This window comes from Anas platyrhynchos, chromosome 15, assembly GCF_047663525.1.
Source record: "Anas platyrhynchos isolate ZD024472 breed Pekin duck chromosome 15, IASCAAS_PekinDuck_T2T, whole genome shotgun sequence".
NCBI classification, from domain to species: Eukaryota; Metazoa; Chordata; class Aves; order Anseriformes; family Anatidae; genus Anas; species Anas platyrhynchos.
This window is the reverse complement of record NC_092601.1, coordinates 17,279,199-17,303,019: the sequence shown is the minus strand read 5'-3', so window position 1 is coordinate 17,303,019 and position 23,821 is coordinate 17,279,199. Positions and strand designations below refer to the sequence as shown.

Sequence of the window (23,821 nt, the reverse complement as noted above, 5' to 3'; positions counted from 1 at the left end):
CTATTCCACCTCACCACCTCCTGCAACGGCATCCGCGATTCTTCAGGTGGCCAAAGATAGAAAAAAGAGAATTAGAAAACACCCCGAGCTGTCTAAACACTGCAGGCAGACACCTACGGTTCACATGAAATAGCAATTTTTATTTTCTCAAATAAAATATTCCTTCCATTTCTGCTCGATCAGTTTGTGAGGGGTGGGGAGGAGCACAGAAGGGAGGGAAGGAGCCCTGCTCAGACAAGTTTTCTGTCAGACCTGTCCTCACAGTTCACAATCCACATCAGACCGAACCCTTTTTTTCCATGAAAGAAAATAAAAGCTATCGGCAACTCTTGATCCCAGAAGGAAAGAGCTGTTCTCTGTCAGGCACTCTGAATTATTTAGCATCAATATTTAATGGAAAAGCATGATTAGAAAAATCCCAGGTTTCTGATGAAAAATATCCAAAGAAGCAATGCTGTTTAACAGGGCTGGGGTAAAACCCACGGCAGGGGATGGTACTGAGCTCAACGAGCTGTTACTGGAATTTAGGGGCCCCAAAAAGAAGCAGACCCCCAGCAACACTCAGGGACTGATGGGCAGGATGAGAGAGAAGGAGGGAACTCCCGAGACAACTCCTTGCACCAGCGCTATGCCAGAAGTGAACCCTCACTGCAGCCGATGGCTCTTTGATCGTACCCTGCTGCAGTTCGGCTCACCTTTCATTAACAAGGTTTCATTTTTTCCTCATCTCAGTACCAGCTGGACCAGGGCGTCCTACAAACCCCACCGCAGGGCTAACGGGAGGCACGGAGTGCCACGTCTTAATGTGACTGAGGAGGGACCATCCAAAATTCACCAGGGCTTGTCTCAGACACAGAGACTGAAGTCTCCGACCATGAAAGCTGTAGAGACGTGTCCGGTGAGCAGGAGAGGCAGAACTCCATTTTCTGTTTGAGATCAATGCTTAAATTAAGTGAACGGGTAAGCAGCAAAGCATCAGCGATGTTCTCCCAGCTCTGGCTTCCTCGTCCCAAAGCACAGGGCCAGACTTGGGCACACAAATCCAGAAGCTCCCCACTGGTGGAGCGAGCCACTGGTAGGTTGACAGAGACTTGTGCAAACCCGACTAGGGGCAGGACATTGCCAGCTCCAGGAACTGCATCCTAGAAGACTTGGATCCTTTTGTTATTATTTTTCAGAAAATTTACTTCGCCTGAAACTCTGCAAGATGGAAACCCATCTTCCCCATCCCCACCTGCAAGTAGTAACCTCATTTTATGCCTTTCTCCAAGGGCAGGAGCTTCACGGAAGCTTTCTTGCCTTCTCAGCTGTGGAACGCATCAACCTTTCTCTTTTTTTTTTTCTTTTTATGTTTTGTTTTGCTTTGCTTTTATGTGGTCAGTTCCGATTCTAGTGATTAAAGACAAGGCCAGGCACCAGCACAAAGAGAGCTACTTCTTTACGATCTGAATGACATCTTCGTGTTCCATCATATGGGTTAAGCCCACTCTTTGAGGGCTGTATTTTGTGCTTGTCCCCTTTAAAGAAAAAGGGGGAGAAGGGTTAGGAGAAGACCAGAGACACACGAGGAGAAGGATTTTGTCTGCTGTTAAACACTTACCCACACCAAGGCGTATTTGAACTGGCTGGCTAATGATCTGTGAATTCGATGGCACTGCAAGACAGACAGACAGCACGCGAGGCAGTTCAGTGACACTCCTTGGAAAACAACTTGCTCAATATCCAGGAATCAAAAACAACTCGGGTCTATGTCCGAAATTGTAACAGGGGCTTTAGAAGCCAGTTAACAGCACTTGAACGAATACAGAACAAACACACGGGAATCAGCAGTCCACATAATGCCCCATTTCACTGCTCCCATGTGCTTTCCACCACCCTTCAGTGTCTTTTTCAACCTTTTATAGCATTGAGGAAAGCAACCCGAGGCAGATGGAATCCAAATCCGTGAAGGTAACAAAAGGAGAAGCCCAAGTAAACATTGACAAATTCCAATCCTTACAAAGCACAAGAAAATCACAGCAGGTTCTGAGATGAACCTGCCTTCTACAGACAAACAACTGAAAAAGATGCAGAGAAATTACCACGTGCTCCACAGAAGCCCCTTTCCGTAGAATAATGGCATCTGTGAAGTCTGGTCTCTCTGTGGAAAAACAAAAGAAAGGGGGGAAGAATAGTTAATTTTCTGACAAATGTGTTCTGACACGCTGATGCCATCTCACATGGCTTTGTGCTCACTACTCCCAAATTCCTTGCCTCGTTCCACTTGGCAACAGCCTCCCAAATAGGTATTTAGGCAGCTGGAAGCATCGAATCGCTTCTGCAGACACTCCAGCACCCAGATGTGTGGGTACCCATGTCACAGATCAGCCACTTCCTCTCAGTTCACCTACTCCAACCCCATTCCAAACATTTGGCTTTCAGCAAATAAAAGTTTTCCAAGTCAAAAAAAAACTGCCTAAGAAAAGATGAACCACTCTGCAGTTTTCTGTGAAATCCCCCAGGTTTCACAGCTCAACAAACTCAAAAAAATCCTTAATCCCCTCACATCCACCCAGTTCAGAGCTGCTCTCAGCTGAAGATAAAGGTCTTGGAAAAGGAACAAGTTACAGACATGCCTTCACTGCTGGGAAAAACTGAAAATGAGCTGTAAAGCAAAAGGAGGATCAAAGGCACACCTGAGCTTCAGGAGCCCAGCATGGGAATCACCAAGCCCCTCGCAGCAGGTACAGGAGACCTCTTTGGGGCAGTAATTGGGTCAGCGGTTCATCACAGAGCACAGGCAGTAACTTTCAAAGGAAGGAAGCAATGAATTTCAAACTTTATCTCCTTATGACATCACCACGCAAAGCCTTATGAAAATTCAGCTCTTCTAGTGCAGAAAGAGCAGGAGGGATGCACGCGAGGAAGGAATAGAAAACATTTCCCAAGGCCTGATGCTGAAAATTGGTTAGGAAGGGTGTAAGCGTGGCATTTCCAGGACACAAGAGATTGCTCAGAGCCCTGCTGGCAGCCTGTGTTTGTGCCTTTCCCACCTTCAGCTCAGCTAAGGGTCACTTACGTCCTCGTTTCTTGGTGTAGATGCAGGTAAGTGCCAGGTATTCCCAGAGCTTCTCCAGCAAGTAGTCCAGGTTCAATTTCATGCCACAGCTGCAACACAGCACAAAAGGTCTCAGTGATTACTGCTGTTGTGATTTAGGGATCCAGAAGAGCGAGGTGAAACATCCTATTAAAGTGTTAGGAAACGAGGGAAAAAGTCCATAACGAGGTCAGCAAAGGAGAAACAGGAGATTAAACAAACAGGGCTTTCAGAAAGGAAAGGAGCTTTGAAGCAGCAAAGCCCCAGCTGGATATATCAGCACTTCCGAGGGAATGAGCTCGAGTGACTTATTCTGCCCTGCAGGTCGTGTGGAGAAAGCAAGCAGCCTGCCTCTCCAGGGGATGGAAGCCTGCAAAAAGCCACGTGGTGGCTCTCCACTTCTGCCCCCAGCAGCTGCAGGCAGCCCTGGGAGAAGCTGGAGGAGGAGGTATGAAATAAACGACCAACCTGTTCAGAGCAACAAGCAGCGTGTGGGCTCCTACCTGATCACGACGCTGTGGGGTCTCCGAGCAAGACGATCCACTTCCTCCATGGATATCTGGTCAATCTTGTTATAAACCTAAGTCAAAGGAAAAACAAGATGTTCTTCAGTAAGGCAATTCAGCAACACTGCCAACCTTTAATAAAATAAACTGCTGAAATTCAGGGGCCTAAATGTAAGTTTGGACCTTCTACAGCTCTCAATTTGGGATGACTTGCAACTACCAGTGAATTTCACAGCCCCAGTCGCTATCAGAGCTGTTAAGTGACCCCTGGCATTACTGAAAACTCAAACGCAGAGCAGCAGAGGAGCAGAAGTCTCCTCATCCTGCAGCCTCGGTGCTCCCAGGGCGCGCAGCTCGTGCTGCTCCACGGCATGCAGCCACCAGAGGGCACAGGGAGCGAGCACACAGGACGGTCACACACATACAGCCAGGAAAAAGCTCTCTGCTGGGCTCTGCTCCCACCTCTGCCATTAACATCAGACTGTGAGGGCCCAGAGTTTCCTTCAGCAGAGAAGGGAGATGCTCAGTGCTGCAGGAGGCAGGCTGTGTCTGAGATACTCACGTAGAGGCACGGCATGTAGACCCTGTTGCCTACAATCACGTCAATGAACTCATCAGGGGAACAATCCTCTCTGAAAAGGACCTCAGCGTTGAAGATTTCTGAGGTGAACGTTGTCAAGGCCCAAATCTTAACATGCCAACGGGCTGAGCTTGCTCAGTGCAGCTTGGAGAAATGGAACCGAGACGGGAAAAATCAACCCAAGCCCGTCCTTAATCCAGAGAGCACCGAGGAGACAGCCTCAACTCACGGGCTGCTGACTCGAGGCTCAAGGGTCTCTGTTTTAGGAAAAGGATACTGTATTCGTGGAGGATGAGCTGCACCAGTTTCTCGGAGCACTGAGTTAACGTGACAGTGGAGTTGAAGGAGATGCCTCCACCCTTCTTCGGCTGCAAGGAGGCAACAAAACGACTTAAGAACAGTGCAAAATCCCCACACACCCCCTTCGGTCCGTCCAACACGAGGGGCAGCACGCAGCAACCTTGATTGTGACAGACACAAGCTGTGCCAGTGGCAGCCCACCAGGCCTCACCTTGAAGTAGATATTTGGTTTGCTTTTGTTCAGCCGGATTCCGACAGATTCCAGTTCCTTCTCCAGCAGGGCCCTGCGGGGACAAGGCACGTTAGGACCTGTGAGAGTGAGCCCGGCCAGGTGGCAGCCACCCCTTTCCTTTCTGTCACCTTGTCACAAGCTTTCACTGCAACCTAACACCCACAGCCAATGCAGGACAGAGTCGGGGGTGGAAATCCAGCTCAACGTCCCCATCTGATCAGTCATCCTGAAGGAAGAATCCTTCAGATGAGAAGCCCAAGCTGCAAAGTTCTGAAAATGCTGCTCCCACTTAGCCAGCACGCTTCTAGCAGAGCAGAACCTCTACCTTGCACTCAAGAGCTTAAACACTGGTTCCCCAACACACGCAGGATGCAGCATTTCGGGGAGCTGGCACGTTTTCTGGGCATGGATGTGGGAACCACAGAAGCTGGCTGATCATCCCAGTCCCACGTGCCCAGAAGCACGCACTCACCGCTGTACTTCACCCTTCGTGGCATCCAGCATCATAATAACCACGTCTGCTGTCCGGGCCACAGCTATCACCTGCCGGCCTCTGCCCTTCCCTGAGAAGAGAGGAGATTGCTGTGTATCAGGGAGAAAAAACAGCTGAGTTCTGTGACAGGTGGGGACTCCTGCTTGAAAGCAAGAAAAAAAAGATCCTACAACCCTGTGGGGGCTGCAGTCAGCCGTGGGGGGCGCCTGAGGGAGCCTGAAGCTGCCTCATGCCCAGAACAAGCCAGAAAAAATACTTTGTGCTGCTTCCCATCATGGGTTACACAGCTAGAAGATGTAAAGCTGTCTGCACGCAGCTGCAGGAGGTGAAACGACACTGCTGCCTGCAGGACAGCCCCAGCCTCGTGCCACGGCAGCAGCAGTGAGGGCAGAGGGGTTACACACACCTTCAGGTCAGGAGGGACCTCATTAACCAGGCCACGCTCCTCCAAGCGACCACCAGGAGGTTTTCCTAAGTTTCACAAGGCTTCTGCTGGCATGAGCAACCAGTAAGGAGGAGGATGAAGCAAGGGAGAAAGGCAACGCCTCTCCCCAGCATCAGGAGTCCTGGGAGGACTCGCAGCACGCAGGCAATCAGCCAAAACAAGGCCCTGCTCAGCTGTAACCTCCCCCTCCGCCTCTCTAAAGTCTTTCTTTAGATCTCCCCTGAACCAGAAGGCAGCTGAGCAAGACACCGCTCACGCAGGAAGGTGAGAAGTGACTGACTTGCTCTGGCTCCCACCTCCAGAAAAGCATCTCTCTGCTACATATAGAGCCTTCCGTGGGCCCGGGGATAGGAATCGTGCCTCACATAAGATCCAGAACGTTCGTTTGGAAAGCCAGTGCAGGAACTACCAGCCCAGGAACCCTGCTAATGTTTGAGCTGCCCGGGGATGACGTTAGGGTGTTGAGGGCAGACCCCTACAGTGCACGAACACAGAGATCAGCCAACCTTGTGCTGCTCCCTCGATGATCCCAGGCAGATCCAACAGCTGGATGTTGGCTCCTTTGTACTGAAAAGGAAACAGAGAGGGGAAGCTGAGCCTTGTGCAGGGCACCTGAGCTGCCTTCAAAGCCTGCAGACAGCGGAGCTGAAGGAATCCAGCAGTGGGACAACCCTGCACAAAGCTGAGGGCTCTGCTGAGGCCACCCCCGGAGTGTTTCCTACTGAGCTGCCTTCAGCAAACGCTGAACTTTGTGTCCTGGCCCCCTGAAGGGTCACAGGATTGCAGTTTGACAAAGCACCAAAAAACAGCACAGCACGACAGCAACGTCATCCCGTGTCAGTGAAATGGAAAATAAAGGAAAAAAAATGCTTTTTTGGTCTAACAAGTGAAGCACTGCAAGAAGCAAATCCACTGCCTCTTCCTGGAATGGATCAGAGGTATCGAGATGCACTGCAGGTCTTAAAATAACATGAAAAAACAGGAGACTGGTTCCCTGGGGCTGCAGGGCCGTTGGCTTTCAGGCTGTTGCTGCGGTGAAGTCCCCAGGAATGGTTTCAGCCATGGCAGGAGCTGCAGGTTGCGCTTGGATGCGTTACAAGATTTGTGCTCGTTTTAAATAATGAAAGCAAACGTATTGGAGTTAGCTCTGCTTCCCATTTGACCCACATTCCCTCCCTACTCTTGGATACTTTTCAGTTTGATGCCCTTTATCGTTTACTTTCCTGACGGATGCTTAGACCACCACTAGCAGAACTCCTCTCGAGGACAGCAGTAGCTGGATTTTCCCTCCAAACCGATCGCAGTACAGATTGCCTCTTTTAAAGCTTCATTAAAAACAAATCTGTCAAGGTTTCCAGCCATCTGGTCAATGGCACCGACAGCAGTTATAAAAAATTCAGCTGAGAACTCTCACGTTGCTCTGGTCAGCCCAAACACAGCACGTGAAACCCCCTCAGGCAGCCTGAGGAGTCACATAGCCCGGGGAAGTGCTCTGCCAGCACTGCAGGGTGCAGAAAACCTAGAAAACCTGGCAGCACGAGCACTCGAGGCCTCCTAAAGCTTGAAGCAGAGGCCAGCAGAGAGCTTTGGATGCTGCTGCTGCTCGGAGGTAGCACAAGTGCACACAGACACGGCCACACGAGCAGGTTTCTTACCGCCAGCTTCTGTCAGGGAGGAGAGCCCCACTTACTTCTATGACTCCCGGGATGCAGGTCAGGGTTGTGAACTCGTAGGACGCAGCTTCGCTGGCGGTTGAGGTCATTAAACTCAGGAAGGTGGACTGGAACACAAGGGGTCACCATCACAAAAGGTATTCCAAGGAAAGCACTGGCAAATGTTCAGCAAAACGCCCAACCCCAAAGCGTTTAAAAGCTTTTCAAAGCTGTGCTGTGGCTCTCCAGGGACTGAGGCAGCAGGGGACAGCTGGCACTTCTGAGTGAAGGCAAATCCCCTCCTTCTCCCCTATTTTCTCAGCACCCCAACTTTTGGGCACACCACACGAGGTGAAGGAGCAACTCCCCAGCCCTAACTCCCAGCTCCCAGCCTACAGCGACCTCCTGCCAACCGATGGCAAAAGGTGAGACACAAAGGGACGGCGCTGAGCCCCCCCCAACACACACGGAGTTACCTCGGGTACTCACTGACCTTACCCACGGAAGGAAACCCGATCAGCGCCACGCGGGCATCTCCAGATTTCATCACATCGAAGCCTTCTCCTTTAGCAGCAGAGGATTTGGAAGGTTCCAGTAACTGGGCTCTGTACTTCGCGAGCTTTGCCTTCAGGAGGCCCAGGTGGTACTCGGTAGCTGTGTGACAGGGACACAACGAGGGGTTAACAGGCAGCGGGTGGTGATTTGCTTCTGTAAGTGAGAACTTTCCCAAAAAAGAAAGGCTCAGATCTCAGTCAGGGGCCTGAAGAAGCGCTGCCACGTGTGCTGGCTGCTCTACACACGTCCTGCAAGTGGAACATCGGCTGCTGGAGGCAAACCTTTGAGGAACTGCACACCAAGTCGGGCAGGAGGGGAAGAAGTGAGAATTGCTGGGTAAAAGCAGCAACGCAGGGGAAGAGCAGGCGGAGGATAAATGGCACGAAGGGAGCCCAGGGGAGCCGGCACCCCTGGAGCCCCACCAGCCCTGGTGCCAGCAGCTTGCCCCTGTGCCACTGGGCTGGGGTGAATCTTCTCCAGCTCTCACCAATTTCTAAAAACACGCTTAACCTAGCGCTCACACAGGTGAACGTTCCTTATCGACTCATCCCTACCAAGACACTTAAATTTACACCTGACAGAGCGAAAAAACACCCCGAGAGGCAATCCCCGCAGCGGGAACTCGCTTCACACCACGGGGAGGGCACAAAACGGGAGGAAACAACGCAGGGAGAACCCCAGCAGCTCGGATATTCGCTGCTCCCCCCCCCCCACCCCCCCCCCAGCAGCCCCCGGCCTCCCCTCACCAAGGCGCCTCCAGGCCCGGCCCCCCCCCCCACCCCCCCTCAGCTCCCCCTACCCCGGGGCCGCCCCTCACGCCCCAGCCCCTCACCCCCCGGGTTCCCCCCGGCCCCCCACCCTTGTTTTTCTGGGTGCGGGCGATCTCCTTCTCGATCTCCGAGATCTTCTCCAGGATCCCCATGGCGCCGCCCTCCCGCCCGCCGCCGCCGCCGCCGCCGCCCCCCTCACGCCGCCCGCCGGAAGTGCCGCGGGCCCGGCCGTCCGCCCGCCTCAGCCGTCCGGGCTGAGCCGCGGTGCAGCCGCCGCAAAGGTTCCGGCCGCGCCCCTGCCCCCGCGCTTTGCGTTCCGCTCGCCTTATTAAAATCCAATAATTTTTCTAATAATTGTTAAAGAAAAGAGCTTCGGAGTCAGCTGGTCTCACCAATGTCACCCACCAAACCATGTCCCCAAGCACCACGTCCAACCGTTCCTTGAACACCCCCAGGGATGGTGACCCCACCACCCCCCTGGGCAACCCATCCCAACGCCTGGCTGCTCTTTCTGAGGAGAAATTTCTCTAATTTCCAACCAAAACTTCCCCCGGTGCAACTTGAGGACATTCCCTCTGGTCCTGTCACTAGTTACAGTGAGAAGAGGTTCCCTCAGCTGCTCCTCACAGCACTTGTGTCCCAGACCCTTCACAGGCCTCATAGCCCTTCTATGGCCTCGCCCCAGCACCTCGATGTCCTTTTTGTAGTGAGGGGCCCAAAAATGAACAGTGCTCGAGGTGCAGCCTCACCAGAGCACAGTACAGGGCTCCCCGTCCCCTCTCCTCACACCCCCCGGTCAGCACTGAGCCCCCTTATCCCTCCCCTAAAAGAGGTGCATGGGGACGCAGCCCTCCGGCCTCCCTGGGGACAGGCACCCAGGTGTCCCCCAGCACCGCTGTGAGCCCCCTGCTCAGCCCCAATTAATCCCACATCACCCACTTTAGGCAATCAGTAGGTTTTTGGATTCTCGGACATGTCATTAAGCAATTTGACAAAGCACCCTTGTCCCCGTTACCCAAGAATTGACAAACACACACAGACACAGGCCTCTTAAATACATTTCATTTTTAATTTGGACGTTGATAGCTCTGCAAAATACTTCTTCCAGTCCCTTTTCCATATTCCATCCATAAATATACTAATTCTTCAGCCAACATAGTTAAAAAGAAGAAATCGCAACCTTTTCAGAAGACTCAAATACCCCATTTCTTACTTCCTCTCCCAGAACCTCACCTGGTTAGTTGTCTTTCACCACAACGTGACATACTTAACACCTTTTTAGCTTATCAAACGATTCAAAGAAAAAAGAAAATCAAAATCAAGGCTTTAGAGAAGTTCTGAACACAGGCTGCCCCTTCAAACCTCCCCGCTGCCACCACCGGTAGCTTGGCTTCACAACCTGCTCCAAATCCACGACACGTCCTACAGAGGCATCGATCTGGCAATTTTGGATTTCAGCTGAAACGTGCTTTGAGACGGCTGGGATGAGACAGGCAGAGGGATGGAGAACAGACGCTCCTCCCTCCTCACCCTTCTTTCCACATACCAAGTCTCAGCGGCTCAGAGGAAAACTTCAGGGGAAATTCTGGGGTGGTTACACCCTCAACAACCCCAGGACCCTTCCTAACCCAACTTCTGGAACAGCCACGGAATCATTCCAATTAAACAGCGTTAGAAACCCGAGTGTAACACTGGCACGGACAGCACAGGGCAGCTGGCATCACCCTCGACACCACATGCAGCTCCGGAGACCCGTGAACAACCCGTGGGGAAGGGTCTCTGCACCCATGCAGCCACGTTCCCAAAGACTCTCCCTTCCACTTCTCTACAACCAAGCAGCACCATTGGTTTTAGTCTCCAAAACTATGAAATCTCCCTGTCCCATGCATTAAACCCCTCACCTCTGCAGGGGAGGAGTTTCTCCCAGAGGAGCACAATAAATTGGGAATTATTTAAGCTGCACTACTCGCATCAGCTCAGAAGGTTTCCCCTTCCCTCCAGCTCCTCCACAGCCACCCTGCTCGTGCCACCCTACAAATCTACCCGCAGTGACCGAGACAATGCCATGCGCTTCCCTCATCACCAGCATGGCGGGACGGCTCTCCTGCCTCCAGCTGCAAGCAGGGCAGCTTGCTCCGGGGGCAAGGATTCATCCGCAGCCAGCAGCCCGCAGAAGGGCGCCTCTGGGGCTGCGTCATCCCCCGAGACCAGCCCCGCCACCTCTCCAACGCGCGCGGTCCCAGCTTGGCGCACACCAAACGGGCTCGCTGAGACCCCAACGCGGCCCTGTTAAGGCTTAGGCCAGCAACTCGGCTGCTGTCAAACACCAGACGTGCTGCCAAAAGGAAGCTTAAAAAAAATAATAATAATAAGGAAAGGAAAAGTGAACGAGCAGCACTAGGTGTGCAGGGGGGTTTTGCTTTCCTCTCCCAGGCAGCAAACCCGCTCTCAACGCCTGCCCGCTCAGTGCACGACACAAGCCTGCTGCAGGGGGGTGGGTTTGAAACAGCCAGAAAAACGCAACCTAAATTCGCACAAAAGCCCTGCAGGTGTGACCGTCACATTAAATACACCACTGAGGCCAACTTTCAAAATGTCTTTAAAAAAAACAAAACCACACACGCATACACACACACACACACTTTGGCACACAAGCCTTAAGTTATATCACTTGAAACATTTCAAAGTCAGGAGAGCTACTGAGTTTTTTTTGTTGTTTTTGTCTTTTTTTTTTTTCTTTTGCCTCGCAAAAAGGTATCAAGCAGTGGTGTTGGTGTAGCAATGGAGGTCGAGTACAACTGCTGAACAGGTCGAGGCGTCCCTGCGACGCTGCTCAACACTTGCACTCCGGTTACTGTCCCAAAGCAGCTAGCTGATTACATACACGGATATAAAAACTGACAGAGACATTCCCAGTTTTCAATGTGAAAACAGTAAAATGTAATCGAGTAATTGTGCATTTGCCATAGGGTCCTTGGGAAAAGGAACCATAAAAATATTTTTTTTTTAATAAAAGTCTTTTTTTTTTATATATAACCCTTAACTTAAGTAAAGAGCAAATATACACCTATAAGCAGAGTTCAGATCCACTTTACTGAGAGCCTGGAAGTCCGTACAAATTAATTCCCAGTGGCGTATCCAGACACTGGGAGAGCTCCCAGCTCCAAAGGGCCAGCGTTCCTGAAAGATCTGCAGCTCCAGCTAGCCTTGGTAGCCAGCGCCAAGCGAGCACTCGTTCAAGCCTCATCCGTCTCAGCCAGCTCTCCCCCGACAGCCTGCGCAGCCGCCCGCCAAGCAGAGCCTCACGCCCGCGACTGCGTCTGGCTCTGGGAGCATCAGAGCTGGCAATCCGGGCAACAAACCTGAGTCCTGGCGATTTCAACCCATATCAGGCCGTAACAAGGAAAATAAAAGCACCGTGCTTGTATTTTCTTATTACTCAGAGGACAGACCACTGATTCCAGCTACTGAGAAAACAGCTTCCAGAGGAGAGCTGGGAGGAATTTCAGTGAGAGAGAAACTAGCTGTGCAATAAGAAAAGTGCATCAAAGGTATCTTAAAACCAGATTAAAGATCAAATCGCCACTCGACAGGAGGGAGAATCAAGCTCCAGCAGCCACGCTCCTTGGGCTGGGTGGGTTAACATTCAGGCTCTCTCTCACGAGTCCGAGGGGCAGGAGAGAAGCGTGCATTCCCGTGCTCCGACAGGGACACAGTTCTCCTGGCAGGCCATGCTCTCCTGCCCGCTTTGCTTCTGTGCGGTACCAGTTCTGGACAGTTGTCATCGGAATTCGTAGATAGGAGCACTGTGCTCAGGAACGTGAGTTAAATTCAATGACTGATACCTGGGGGAGAGGAAAAAGACAGAGAGGATTACACAGAGCAACAGAATCCTCCTAGAACCAACAGCTCCTGCTTGGCAGGCCGCAGGCAGGCATCCCGGTGGCTTTTCCCTTCCCTTTTGGGACGCTCTCAGAGGTGTTCAGGCCCCCACCTACCAGCGGTGCCAAAACCCTGGGAGGATCCAGCCCCGTTCCTCATTTCCATTCCCGTGCCTTTGAGCTAGCTGCAGCCAGACTGTTGGAGGTGGGCTGGCTGTGGGTTTTGGATGCCTTTTGAAGTTGGCCAACTTTCATGTTCAAACAGCGTTTGCTACAGCTGAAAATTACACCCGGGTCTTTCAAAGCTTAGCTCGAGGGGATTTGTCTGAAAGCCTCCCAGGTACCTTCCCTCCCTGTGAGGCTGATTCACCTGCTGCATGTGACAAATGCCATCGCTATTTATCCAAAGCTACCACAGGGAAAAGAGCTCTCCACAGCCACTTGTCAGATGGCTCTAGCAAGAAAACAACCGATTCACTTTGGCTGTTCCCCGTGTCTTGCAGCAACACCGCGAGGACCGTGGGCTACCAAGCGCTGGCCCAACAAGACTCCTGCCTGAAGGGAGCAGCAGCAGAGCTGTGACACGCCAGGAAGCACCAGGCTCCCTCTCCCAGCCCCCTCTGACACCCTCTGGAGGGCCGAGGCACGGAGAAGAGGCAGCATTTCAGTGCGCAGAGGGAAGGAAACCTCCTTACCATTCTGAACTCCTATGGTAGTAATAGCCCTCTATAGACGCTGCTGGCTTCTGGAAGCAGATGTAATAGAAACCAGCAAAGGAAGCACCGCTGATGTCTTTGATGGTGTGATCTGGGACTAGGAACTGCTCCTGCACGCAAAACACAGGCTGGGTTTAGAGATGCTGGTCAAACACCCCCCCCACACCCCAAACCTGCCCTCCCAGACCGAGCACTGGCACCGCTGACACAAAGGCATTCCTGGCTGAGCATTCCCCGTGCTGGTGGCAGCCCGGAGCAGAGCCCAGCGTGTTCTTTCCCCACCTGGCACTGCTTGAATTTACAGGGAAGCAGCGACCAAGAAGAGAAGCAGCTTTAAAGAGCACACGAGATCAGTTTCAGCCCGACACCTGCCCTCTCCCAAGCAGAGCCCAATCACAGAAGCAGGAACCAGAGCTGCCTGCTGCTTTCCTCCCCTCGCAGCTGCACAAGGCTCCTGTCAAGAGGGAGGAATCGATCCAGCTGAAGAGCCGGGAGGGGCAGAGCACACAGGCCCAGCACAGGGGCTGGAGACACTGATTCTTCCACCCTCTCCGTGGCACCACCAAGCAAGATTTTCCTGTTGTGATTTTAGGCATGACTGCAGCCCTGAAGGACGCAATTAGCTGACTAGACGGGAGTCACGCTGGAATTTGTAAGCATGGCAGGTTACGAGGTTGGTTGGTAGGCCCAGATCTTTAATTTGGCCAGCAGCAGAGGTTGAAAAAGCTTCCGGGCACCACCGGCCTCTGCCAGCCAGCTGGGAGCAGCTCAGCAGGAGGAGACGCGGGGGGTTTACCTTCCATCGCATGAAGACGTAGTCCCCGTTTTTCAGATCCTCATAATCAAAGTCATCAGAGTTAAATGTTTTTGCATACTGGTAGAAAGCCTGGAACTTCCCCTGGAACAAAAGGAAAAACAGTAAAGGCAAGAACCAGGATGCTTATTCCAGGAAAAGCGCCCCGTAGTGCCGGTTTCTGTTTCAGGGGGAAGAGCAGGATCCCCTCGAGGGGTCCACTTCTCCCTCAGAGCAGTGCTGGGCACACCCCTGGAGTAGCCCAGGGGAACGAGGAGGACAGCCAGCCACCCCCAGCCACCCCCAGCCCGTGGTGGAAGCTCCCGAGCTTCCAGAGGGGTGCACGTGGACAGAACCATCCTAAACATCAGCCTGGCAAAGAGCAGGTCAAGGGGGCTGAGGCCAGCAACAGCCGTGCCCTGCCCTGGGGAGAGGCTGAGGGTGCTGGTGGCCTGACCAAGACACCGTGTGTGTGCCACAGGGACACCTCTCCCCTTCCCCGCTCCGTTTGTGACAAGCTCTCAAGACAAGGAGTGCGTTCTGAGGGGGGAGCACGAGATGGGAATTGCTGCTGCTTCCAACCCTGGAAGGCAAAAACATCCCCTCCCTCCTGAGAGCAGCCAGCAGCCTGCTGAAGGGACCTCCAAAAACCTCGAGGGGGAAGCATGGGCACCCTCCAGGAGAGCTTTCCAGGCCCTCCTGACAGCCCCTGCATGCGCACCCCCTGCGCCTCACCTCTACACCAGCTGCTCAGCCGGGACTGCATCAGACCTACATCAGGGCCCCGAGTTATTTACCCAGTGTTTACGATCCACATCTTCGTCAGCATCCCACTTGCGTGTTAAGAAAGGGTGCTTTTTACTGATTATTTCCCCTTCAAAGAAAGTGGTGAGGGTTGGGTACTCCTAGGAGAGAAGAGAGGCGAGAGGATTTCGTCACCTGCTGACGGGGAAAAGCAGCGGCTCGCAGCAGGGGCTCCGGGCTGCCTGAGGCTGCTCCCATCTCTCCAGGCAGCACGCTGGTGCTAAAAATCCAACTTGTACACAACCACAGCCTCCCCCCTCTCATTCCAGCTTTCTTTTGCCACTCTGTCAACTTCACAAAACCCAGAGGAGCCCCGGTGGAGCCGGGCAATCACAAGGGACCGTGTACAGATGGCACAGCTCCTCCTGAGCTCTGCATCTGAGGGTTAGGGGACGCCAGACTGAGCTGGGGGCAGTGAACCTCTCCTGCACTCGCCTGTCCTTACAGACACACCGTGCTGCAGCCAGAAGGGCCCTGCCCTGGGGAAGCACAGTAAGAAATGTCCCTGTGAGACAGCTCACTGCACACGGGTATGGAAGGAAGCGTGGAAAGACCCCACTGGTTTGGGTCCTGTTTTATTTTCCACTGGAGGAGTGCCCAAAGCTGACTGTGGGGCCAGGTTCGGTTCTGCTCGGAGCCTGCGGGGTGCCAGACAAGCCTCCTTCCTTCAGGACTCCCCCACCAGGGCCCATCACGACAAGCTGAGCCATTAAACTACCAAGTGGTCACTTTTACTGCATGCCCCATCCCTCCACTGCCCGTTTTTGGTGGCAGCTTCTCCCAGCCCACCAGGAAAAAGCAAAGCCTTTACGCAGCACCTCCCCTTGCTGCTTGGCCCTCGGCACTCACCTCCGTAAGGCCTTTAATCTTCAAGTATCCACAGAGATAGGAGTTTTCCATATCCACGTGCTAGAAAAGAGCACAAAGCCCTGCCATCAGCACGGCGGGAGGGCACCCGGGTGACCCACGGCCGCTTCCAACCCCCTGATGCTCCAGGGCTCAGTTCTGCTGCAGCTGGTACTGATTGTCCAGCTTACAGCCCAGCATCCCTTCTGGAATCCCTTCCCCAGGGCTGGAGACACCTCGGGAAGCTCAGGAAAACCACCTGAAGGTGCCCAGAGCTCCTCTGACAGCCTCCAGCCCTGAAGGCTCTGTGGAGGGAAGCAGATCCAAAGCGAGAGCACCACCAGGGGAACCTCTCCCACCCCCTGCTCCACTTTTCCCCGTCAAACCCCAGCAGCAAATGGTGCTTGAGAGGAAAAAGCCAAGAGCACGCGTTCACTGGGGGTAATTTGGGCTGGAAAGCATCGCCCTGAGCCTTGACACCCGCTCATTTAGCAGGATCTGCCCGCTGATCTCTCACACGCTGCCTGTGCTCTGCCTTGTACCAGGCCTGAGCACGAAGCCTGCTCAGGAGGCTGGTGACACCTCGTTTTGGAAATGAGCCTTCTGCCCCGCTCTGAAGCTCTGTGTCACCCTTCCTCTGAGCTCCCAGGCTGGATCATGCCCCTCCTGCTGTGCAGAACCAAGGCAGGGGCTGCTCCTGCGCCGGGTGCCTTTAAACGAGGGGGTTTCCCAAGCTTTTTCCTGACATCTCCGGATCATTTTTCAAAGCAAGAAGTGAGTTATTCAGGGAAGCACAAACACAACTGCGAGGAGATGGCTCTCCCCCACCTGGGATGAAAGCAGAGCCACGTTTCCCTGCGCTCAGCACACGGAGGGCAGGCAGGTGCCTCTTCCCTGCCGACAGGCACGGAACAGCGGCGCTTTGGGCACCGAGCTCTGCGAGAGGGCAGCGTGCAGTGGAGCTGCTCGGCCATGGGATGTCTCCACCAGGGCCAGGTACACTCGTGCAGGGCTGCACGTGAAACCAGAGGGGTTCAAACGCTGCTGACACCGTGGGGCATCACCCCACGATGCTGGGCTGTGCCCCAGGCAGTGTCACGGCGCTTGTTGCCCCCCCCCAGCCCCTGTCTGTGCCCCCAAAGCAGGGGCAGAGCTGGGACTTGCTGCGAGAGGGCACACACCAGGCACCACTGTCCCAGTGCTGACTCCACACCCTGGCAGCTCTGCCCGAAGCGAGCGTGCCAACGCTCCCAACTAAAAATAAAATAAAAAGCGTGCTGGGTGACAACGGGTGCAGGGAGGGCTGGTACAGCCACACGAGGCTGTTCCCCAGCATGGCTTGGGATCCTCGGCTGCCTGGCTGCGTGCTGGTGGTGGGCAAAGCCCCAGCTCCCCGTGCAGCACAAGGGGATGGGGAATGCGGGGAGCCCAGCTCCAGGCAGGCAGAGCTCCCTGATGGTTTTGAGGCTGGCCTGAACGCCAGGCTGCTGGGGGGCTCCGTGACACCCCCCTCAGGCGAGGCAAACACTCACCCTGATGGGACACAGACAGAATAGGGAGGTGAGGGGGGAGACCCCAAGCTGCGAGCCCAAATTATGAGGGAGGGGAGCAGGGATAGGGGCAGGGAGAGGGCACAGAACCTCCCCCAACCATTGGGGGTGCAAGAAGAGAAAAAAATAGGGAAAAGGAGAGGGAGCAGGGGGAAAACGGGGGGAAAAGGAGGGAATAAGGGGGAAATGGGGGGAAGGGGAGGGAGCAGGGGGGAAACCGAGGGAAGGGGAAGGAGCAGGGGCACGGAGCGGGCCCTGGGGGGTTGCTGGGTGTGTGTGCGAGCCCCGGGCCCCCCCTCACCTGCATGACGACCTCCACCTCGTAGGCGTTGCCCTTGCTGCGCTGCTGCCCGCGGAACTTGGCGCCGCTGTAGAGCAGCGAGGTGGCCACGCCGGGCTGCGCCGTGTTGATGGGGGGCGGCGGCACCAGGCTGCTGGCGGCCGGCACGGCTGAGGCGGAGGAGGCCGAAGATGAAGATGAGGATGAGGAGGAGGAGGAGGAGGATGAGGAAGGCGCCGCCGCTGAGGAGAACGAGGAGGAGGAAGAGGAGGTGGACGAAGGCGCCGCGGCCCCACCCGCGCGGCCCCGCTCGCTGCGCACCGGCATCTCGGGGGGGTCCCCGGGCGCCAGCGTGGCCGGGGGGTGCCGGGGGTGCCGCGGCCCGGGGCCGCTCCCCGCTCCCCGCCGCCCGCTCCCCACCGAGGCCCGAGGCCGCCGCCGCCTCCTCCTCCTCCTCCTCCTCCCTGAGGCAGCCTCCCGGCAGCGCCTCCGCGCGCTCTCATTGGCTGAGCCCACCGCGGAGGGCGGGACTGCGGGGAGATGCGGAGCGCTGATTGGTTGTTTCGCGGTTTCTCCCGGCTCGCCGCGCCGCGGGGGGTGCTGGGAGATGTAGTTTCGCACCCCCCCCACCTCCCCGCATCCGGGGAACGGGGAGGCCGAGGGGCCAAACCGCGCGCGAGGCGGGGATTGGTCGAGGCCGCGGGCAAGATGGCGGCGCCCACGGGGCTGTGCTGAGGGGGGAGGGGGCGGCTCCCGGTGTCCCCTCAGGGTCCCCTCGGTGTCCCCACCGCCATGTGGAGGGGTCGCTGCTGTCGCTTGCTGCTGGGCTGCGCCCCCCGGCCGGGCCCCGGTGTCCTCAAGGGGACGGGGAGGGGGCGCGGGTACGCCCCGCCGGCAGGTGAGGGGGGATTGGGGGGGTTTGGGGGGTTTTTGGGGGGTTTAAGGGGGTTTTGGGGGGGTGTGGGGATGGGGAGGGTCCGACAGGGTTGGTCTTGAGGGGGTTTCCTGGTGGGATGCCCCTCGAGGTTGTACTGGGGGGGATGGGGGTAGGGTTTGGGTGCTTGGGGAGGGGGGAAAATGGGGGAAGGGGGGAAATGCGCCCCCAAAAAGGGTGAAATCCCCCCAAAAAAGGGTAAAATCCCCCTCAAAAAGGGTAAAGTCCTCCTTTAAAAAGGGTAAAATCCCCCCCCCCCCGAAGGCGAAATGGCCCTTAAAAAGTGGAAAATCGCCCTTAAAAAGGGTAAAATCCATCCCAAAAGGTAAAATCCTCTCCCCTCAAAAAAGGTAAAATGCCCCCCCCCCTCCAAAAAAAAAAAAAAGATAAAATTCCCCTCCTAAAAGGGTAAAATCCACCCCAAAGAAAGTAAACCCTCCCTTAAAAGGGGTAAAATCCCCCCCCCAAAAAAAAAGTAAAATCTCCCCTAAAAAGGGTAAAATCTACCCCCAAAGAAGGTAAAATCCCCCTTTAAAAAGTAAAATCCACCCCCAAAAAAGGTAAAAATCCCCCTAGAAAGATAATGGGTGCTCATTTTGGGCTCGGAGTCAGCCTTCCCTTGACACCCAGGCCCAGCCGCGTGGCCTCACTGTGCTTCTTCTCTAATATTTTTGTTTGTTTTTTTGTTTTTTTTTGGGGGGTGGGGGGTGACGGAGACCCCCCAGGGGTGACTCTGGCCTACAGGGGGCTGCCTGTCCCCTTGGCGGATCTCACTGGGAAGGGGTGGACATGGGGACAGCCACTTTGAGGGTGTCGGGGGCTCGTTGTGGGGCTGCCAGACCCCACAGGTGACCCGTGGGCGATCCTGGCAGCAGCCTCGGGGGCGTCCACCACTTTCAGGGCGCTTCCCCGGTTGAGCGGAGCTCCCTGAAGCAGAACGGGCCTGGATGTGGCTGAAGGAGCAGGATTTTGTGACGAGGCCAACCCCGGAACACCAGGGGTTTCCTCTGTTCTGATCCGCTTTCAACACCTGTTTTCCCCCCCCAGAGAGGAAGAGGTTTTACCAGAACGTGAGCATCTCACAAGGAGAAGGTGAGCTCGGCTTCTGGGGCACGCAGGGGCCTGGTTCCTCGGCCAGGGGTCATCACCATGAGGCAGCAGCACGCCTGCAACCCTGGTTTATGCAGAGCGGGGCGTTTGTCACCAGCCTGCTTCGTCCTTTCCTCGTCTCAAGCAAAACCACACGGAGGGAAAGTCTCCAAGGTCGTTAGGGGGAAAGCAGTGTCAGCACGCTGCTGGTGGGAAGCTGCTGATTCCTCGTTCCCCTCCGCGGGGTTGTCTGTTGTTCCCCAGTGCCTGCTCCTCTTTAATTCCCCAGGATTTCTGCTTTGATCCCCAGGAGGCTTTGAAATAAACCTGGACCACCGCAAGCTGAAAACGCCGCAGGCCAAGCTCTTCACCGTCCCCAGTGAGGCTTTGGCCATCGCAGTGGCGACGGAATGGGACTCCCAGAAAGACACCATCAAGTTCTACACTATGCACCTGGTGAGCACAAAATCACTGGGGCTTAAAAATGGTGTCCAGACACAGAACACGGAGAGAGCAGCTTGTCCTGATGCCAGTGGAAATGGGGATGAGAGAGCTGGGCACTAGGAGGGCCCCGCAGCTGTAAGAGCAGTTAGGTGCTGGCTGTGTCACTGGGGGAGGGTTTGAGGAGGGGCTGCAGGGTGTTATTGGGGACAGCAGGGGGAAGCAGGAAGGAGGATGAGCTCTGGGGAAATCCCTGAGCTCTGCCCTGTGGTGTTTGATGGGCTGGCTCCAAAGGCAGAACCTCCAAAGGAGATTCCTGTTGTGTGAGCCATGTTTGCTTCTACAATTCCATTTTAGCTGAGCTCCTCAGCTCTTTCTCTGCCCCAAATTCCTCTGCTTCTGCTCAGCCTTGTACAACGGCAGCTGCTGCTTCCCCAAGCCTTGAGTAACAGTGCCCTAAACTGCCTTTGTCCCGCAGACCACGCTGTGCAACACTGCCCTGGACAATCCCACGCAGCGAAGCAAAGCGCAGCTGATCCGTGCAGCCGTGAAGTTCCTGGAGACCGACACGGTCTGGTATGGGAGCAGGGCACCCTGTGCAGCAGGGGCGAGGTGTTTGGAAAGGTGGTTGGGGGAATTGAGGGGAAACGTCTGCCGTAAGCAAGTCACTGCAGGGTTCTGGTTTGGCCCCAGGGGTTTGGATTAGGTAGGGCAGTCCCGTGTTTGCCACCTCGAGCAACTCCACGCACTTACAGGGCAGAGGCATGAGGGAGGGCAGGGATCTGCTCCCCTGTTGAAGTGTTTTGGAGGTGTCCTCGCTGGGCAGGAGCAGCAAGAAATGAATGTTTCCTTGGGGAAAAGCTAACAGCAGAAAGGCTTGGGAGAATCTGTCAGCCTGATCCCCTGGCACTCCAGTTCTGGAAAGGTGCAGGAAGGTGCAGTGGGGCACGTCCCCTGCTCACTAAACCTTCCTGTGGCTGGCTTCGGGCTGCCTGCTGCACTTTTCTGTTGGATGTTTTGCTGTGCTACATAGCAAGGTAGAATCATCCTTAGGAGAACAAGGAAAAGCTCTGAACTCAGGGAAGGGTGAGGGGATCGTTCCTGCTCGCTGCAGCTGCTACCATGGGGTGGGCAAAAGGCCCCGGGGTCTGCGGAGGGCTCGGTTTCCTTCCTGATACCCAGCGGGGTTTTGCTGTGCCGTGTCCCAGCTATCGCGTGGAGGAGCCGTCTGCCTTGGCAGAGCTGCAGAAAAACGAGTGGGATCCCATCATCGCCTGGGCTGAGAAAAGGTAAGAGGTCGAAGATCTTTCTCTTGACTCGTGCCCTGCCCTCCTGAGGCCAGCAGCTTTAGCACTCGTGCCTCAAAACCCCCAGATCCACAATCCCAGTGCTTTCCTAAGGGGCTGTGCGTGATGGTTGCAGGTACAACGTGGCAATCGGTTCCTCCACCAGCATCATGGGGCCAAACATCCCAGCCAGCACCAGGGACACCTTCAGCAGCCACCTGGCCTCCTACAACATGTGGGCTCTGCAAGGTGAGAGGGGCTGGGCTGGGGGAGCGCTGCACGAGGGCAGGAGAGGCTGCTCCCCGTGGGAGAGAAGAGCTGCAATGCTTTTTTCCCCTCCTGCTGCTGTGCTGAGATGATCGTGGCCTCAAGGTCACTGGGGCTTTGTGCCTGCTGTTAAAAGCACGTTTGGCTCTTAGGAGTCCAAATGTGAGCAGGAGCTGTCGCTGGCCTGGTGACCTCCCTGAGGAGATACCACGTCTCAACTGCCCCTTCAGAGCCTGCGAAGATGCTGCTGTAATGCTGCAGAAAACAGCCCTGAATTTTGTTTGTTTTGGGTTTATTCCCTTCCAGGTATAGAATACGTAATCACCCAGCTGAAATCTCTCATTCTGTCCATGGGCCTGATTGACAGGCACATTACCGTGGAGAAAGCCGTGCTTCTGTCTCGGCTGGAGGAAGAATATCAGGTAAATTGGTGCAGAACAACCCTATAATTCACAGAGCAATCATCTCAGCAGGACAAACGCACCCCCCACCACAAATAACTGGCAAGGGAAGGGCCTGCTATTACGGGAGAGGTTCCACTCCGCCAGCCTCCCCCTCTGAGAGGGTTTGGAGCACGCTGCTGCAGAGCAGTGTGACGGGCACAGCCGCCCGGAGTGCTCCTGGGGCTGCCAGTTTCCTTGTGCAGAACGCAGATGGCTGATTTTCTCCCTGAAATCTGGAGTGCAAAGTCGTGGATGGCTTCTCTTGCTGTGGGTTTTCCAGCCTGGAGGCCTTGCTAGACACCAAACTAATAGCTCGCTTGCTGTGAGAGCACGGGCTGGAAACTGGCCTGGCGTGAAGCTCTCCCTGACCCCAAAGCGGCTGAAATTGATGGGAATCTTTTCATCTTCCCCTAAGGGGTTTTGCCTCAGAGCCCAGTAGAGATGAAGCATGTCCTTCCACCTTACTCCTCTGGAGTTCTCCCTACCCCAGCGGTCAGCAATCGGCACACCTCCTGGGCAGCTTGCCATGTTTCACAAACACGAAAGGGGAGGCTGAGCAGCTGGGTGCATAATCCCCTTCTGAACTGACTCCCGTTCCTCCTCTCCTTCAGATTCAGCGGTGGGGCAAGGTGGAGTGGGCCCACGACTACGATCTGTGCGAGCTGCGTGCTCGTGCGGCCGCTGGGACTCTCTTTGTTCACCTCTGCTCAGAGAGCTCCACCGTAAAACACAAGCTGTTGCAGGACTAAGGCTGCCGGGCCGGGCGGATGAGGAGAACCCACAGCTGTGAGTCGCTGCTGTGACCCAGGGACGGTCACCACCACGCTGCCACCACACCTCTGGGATCAGCCTGGAGCTGAGGAGCTCTGGGAGCAGCTCCCTGCTCAGACTGCCTGCTGCGGTGCAGCGCCAGCAGTTTTGAGCCCACGAGGAGGAAAGGTCAAGGTGAGCTCCCTCTGCGTGTTGGAGCCAGCAGCCCTGTCCGTTACCGCTGTCTGGAATTCATCTGATGAGCTCCCAGGGAAGAAGCAGCTTCCTGGGCAGGGCACGGCACAGACACACCCAGCATATGCCACATGTCTTCAGAGCTGCCAGCTCCTGACACGCACTTGTTATGGAAATCTGAAAACAGACTCGGCTGCATCTGTTCTTCATCCCTCAGTGTGCCTGCGTGTAACACCAGGGTCTCTCTGTTTGATTAAAGGCACGCCCCTGCTAGATACAGAAAGCCAATGCTGCCGAGTGTTTCTTTGTTTTAATCGCCAAACTGCGGTGTGGCTTCCGAGGTGCCAGGCTCTAGGCAGGTGCAGGAATGGCTGCAGGCAGACAAAAACAGGAGCAGAACCGAACAGGCAGTAGCTACCGAACAGATCTGCTCCCTCTGCGTCTCTCTGTGAGCCTCTCTGTGCTAGGTGCCCTGTCCTTGCAGCCAAGGAGTAGCAGGGAGCTGATTTATGCAGCCCTGGAATGAGACCGGGGGAAAAGCTGGGCTCCAGCCATCTTCAGAAGCGCAGGGCACTCGGAGCTAAATCTGTACATCAGGCAGCGCCAGCTACAGGGCTTTCGGGAGACCTGGCCTCTCCCCAGAGCTCGTGTGCAGCCACCCTTTCATTTAACCTTCCCACCTCTTTCCTTGCTGCTTGCCTCGAGCAGTACCGCCCTGGCCAGCATCATTTCTCAGAAGCTGCCCACATGTGAGCGGAGCAGCTGCTGTCACCGAGCAAGGAGGGGAATTAATGACTCCTCGCTTGGCTGTTGCGAGCAGCAGCGTGTGAGCTCCTGTGGAACCATTGATTTCCCTCCCTGCTAGCTGGGGGCTGCTCTGTTCACGCTGCAGAAAGCCGCTTTTGCAAGAGGTGGCGAGAAGACAAGGCTCCTAGGC

General features: G+C 55.2%; 3 protein-coding genes across 3 annotated transcripts; 1 reads left to right on the top strand and 2 right to left on the bottom strand.

The window, feature by feature from the left end:
- Positions 1 to 119: 119 nt before the first annotated feature.
- On the bottom strand, positions 120 to 8,836 carry DRG2 (developmentally regulated GTP binding protein 2). The gene is made up of 13 exons (XM_027469095.3): positions 8,698 to 8,836; positions 7,778 to 7,938; positions 7,323 to 7,412; positions 6,139 to 6,199; positions 5,167 to 5,257; positions 4,674 to 4,746; positions 4,440 to 4,530; positions 4,145 to 4,242; positions 3,580 to 3,656; positions 3,059 to 3,147; positions 2,082 to 2,140; positions 1,601 to 1,654; positions 120 to 1,517 (listed from the first exon to the last, which is right to left on the bottom strand). Exons 1-13 carry the CDS (start codon positions 8,759 to 8,761, stop codon positions 1,431 to 1,433), a joined length of 1,095 nt encoding a protein of 364 aa, XP_027324896.1. The 5' UTR covers positions 8,762 to 8,836; the 3' UTR covers positions 120 to 1,430.
- An 821-nt stretch (positions 8,837 to 9,657) lies between these two features.
- On the bottom strand, positions 9,658 to 17,960 carry GID4 (GID complex subunit 4 homolog). Its single transcript, XM_027469031.3, has 6 exons — positions 17,501 to 17,960; positions 15,653 to 15,712; positions 14,797 to 14,904; positions 14,003 to 14,104; positions 13,186 to 13,316; positions 9,658 to 12,454 (listed from the first exon to the last, which is right to left on the bottom strand). Exons 1-6 carry the CDS (start codon positions 17,804 to 17,806, stop codon positions 12,391 to 12,393), a joined length of 771 nt encoding a protein of 256 aa, XP_027324832.2. The 5' UTR covers positions 17,807 to 17,960; the 3' UTR covers positions 9,658 to 12,390.
- Positions 17,961 to 18,117: 157 nt separating this feature from the next.
- Positions 18,118 to 23,167, top strand: ATPAF2 (ATP synthase mitochondrial F1 complex assembly factor 2). Its single transcript, XM_038186962.2, has 8 exons — positions 18,118 to 18,377; positions 19,461 to 19,505; positions 19,813 to 19,958; positions 20,422 to 20,519; positions 21,152 to 21,232; positions 21,366 to 21,478; positions 21,803 to 21,918; positions 22,551 to 23,167. The coding sequence occupies exons 1-8, from the start codon at positions 18,272 to 18,274 to the stop codon at positions 22,686 to 22,688; spliced, it is 843 nt and encodes a 280-aa protein (XP_038042890.2). The 5' UTR covers positions 18,118 to 18,271; the 3' UTR covers positions 22,689 to 23,167.
- The last annotated feature ends 654 nt before the right edge of the window (positions 23,168 to 23,821 follow it).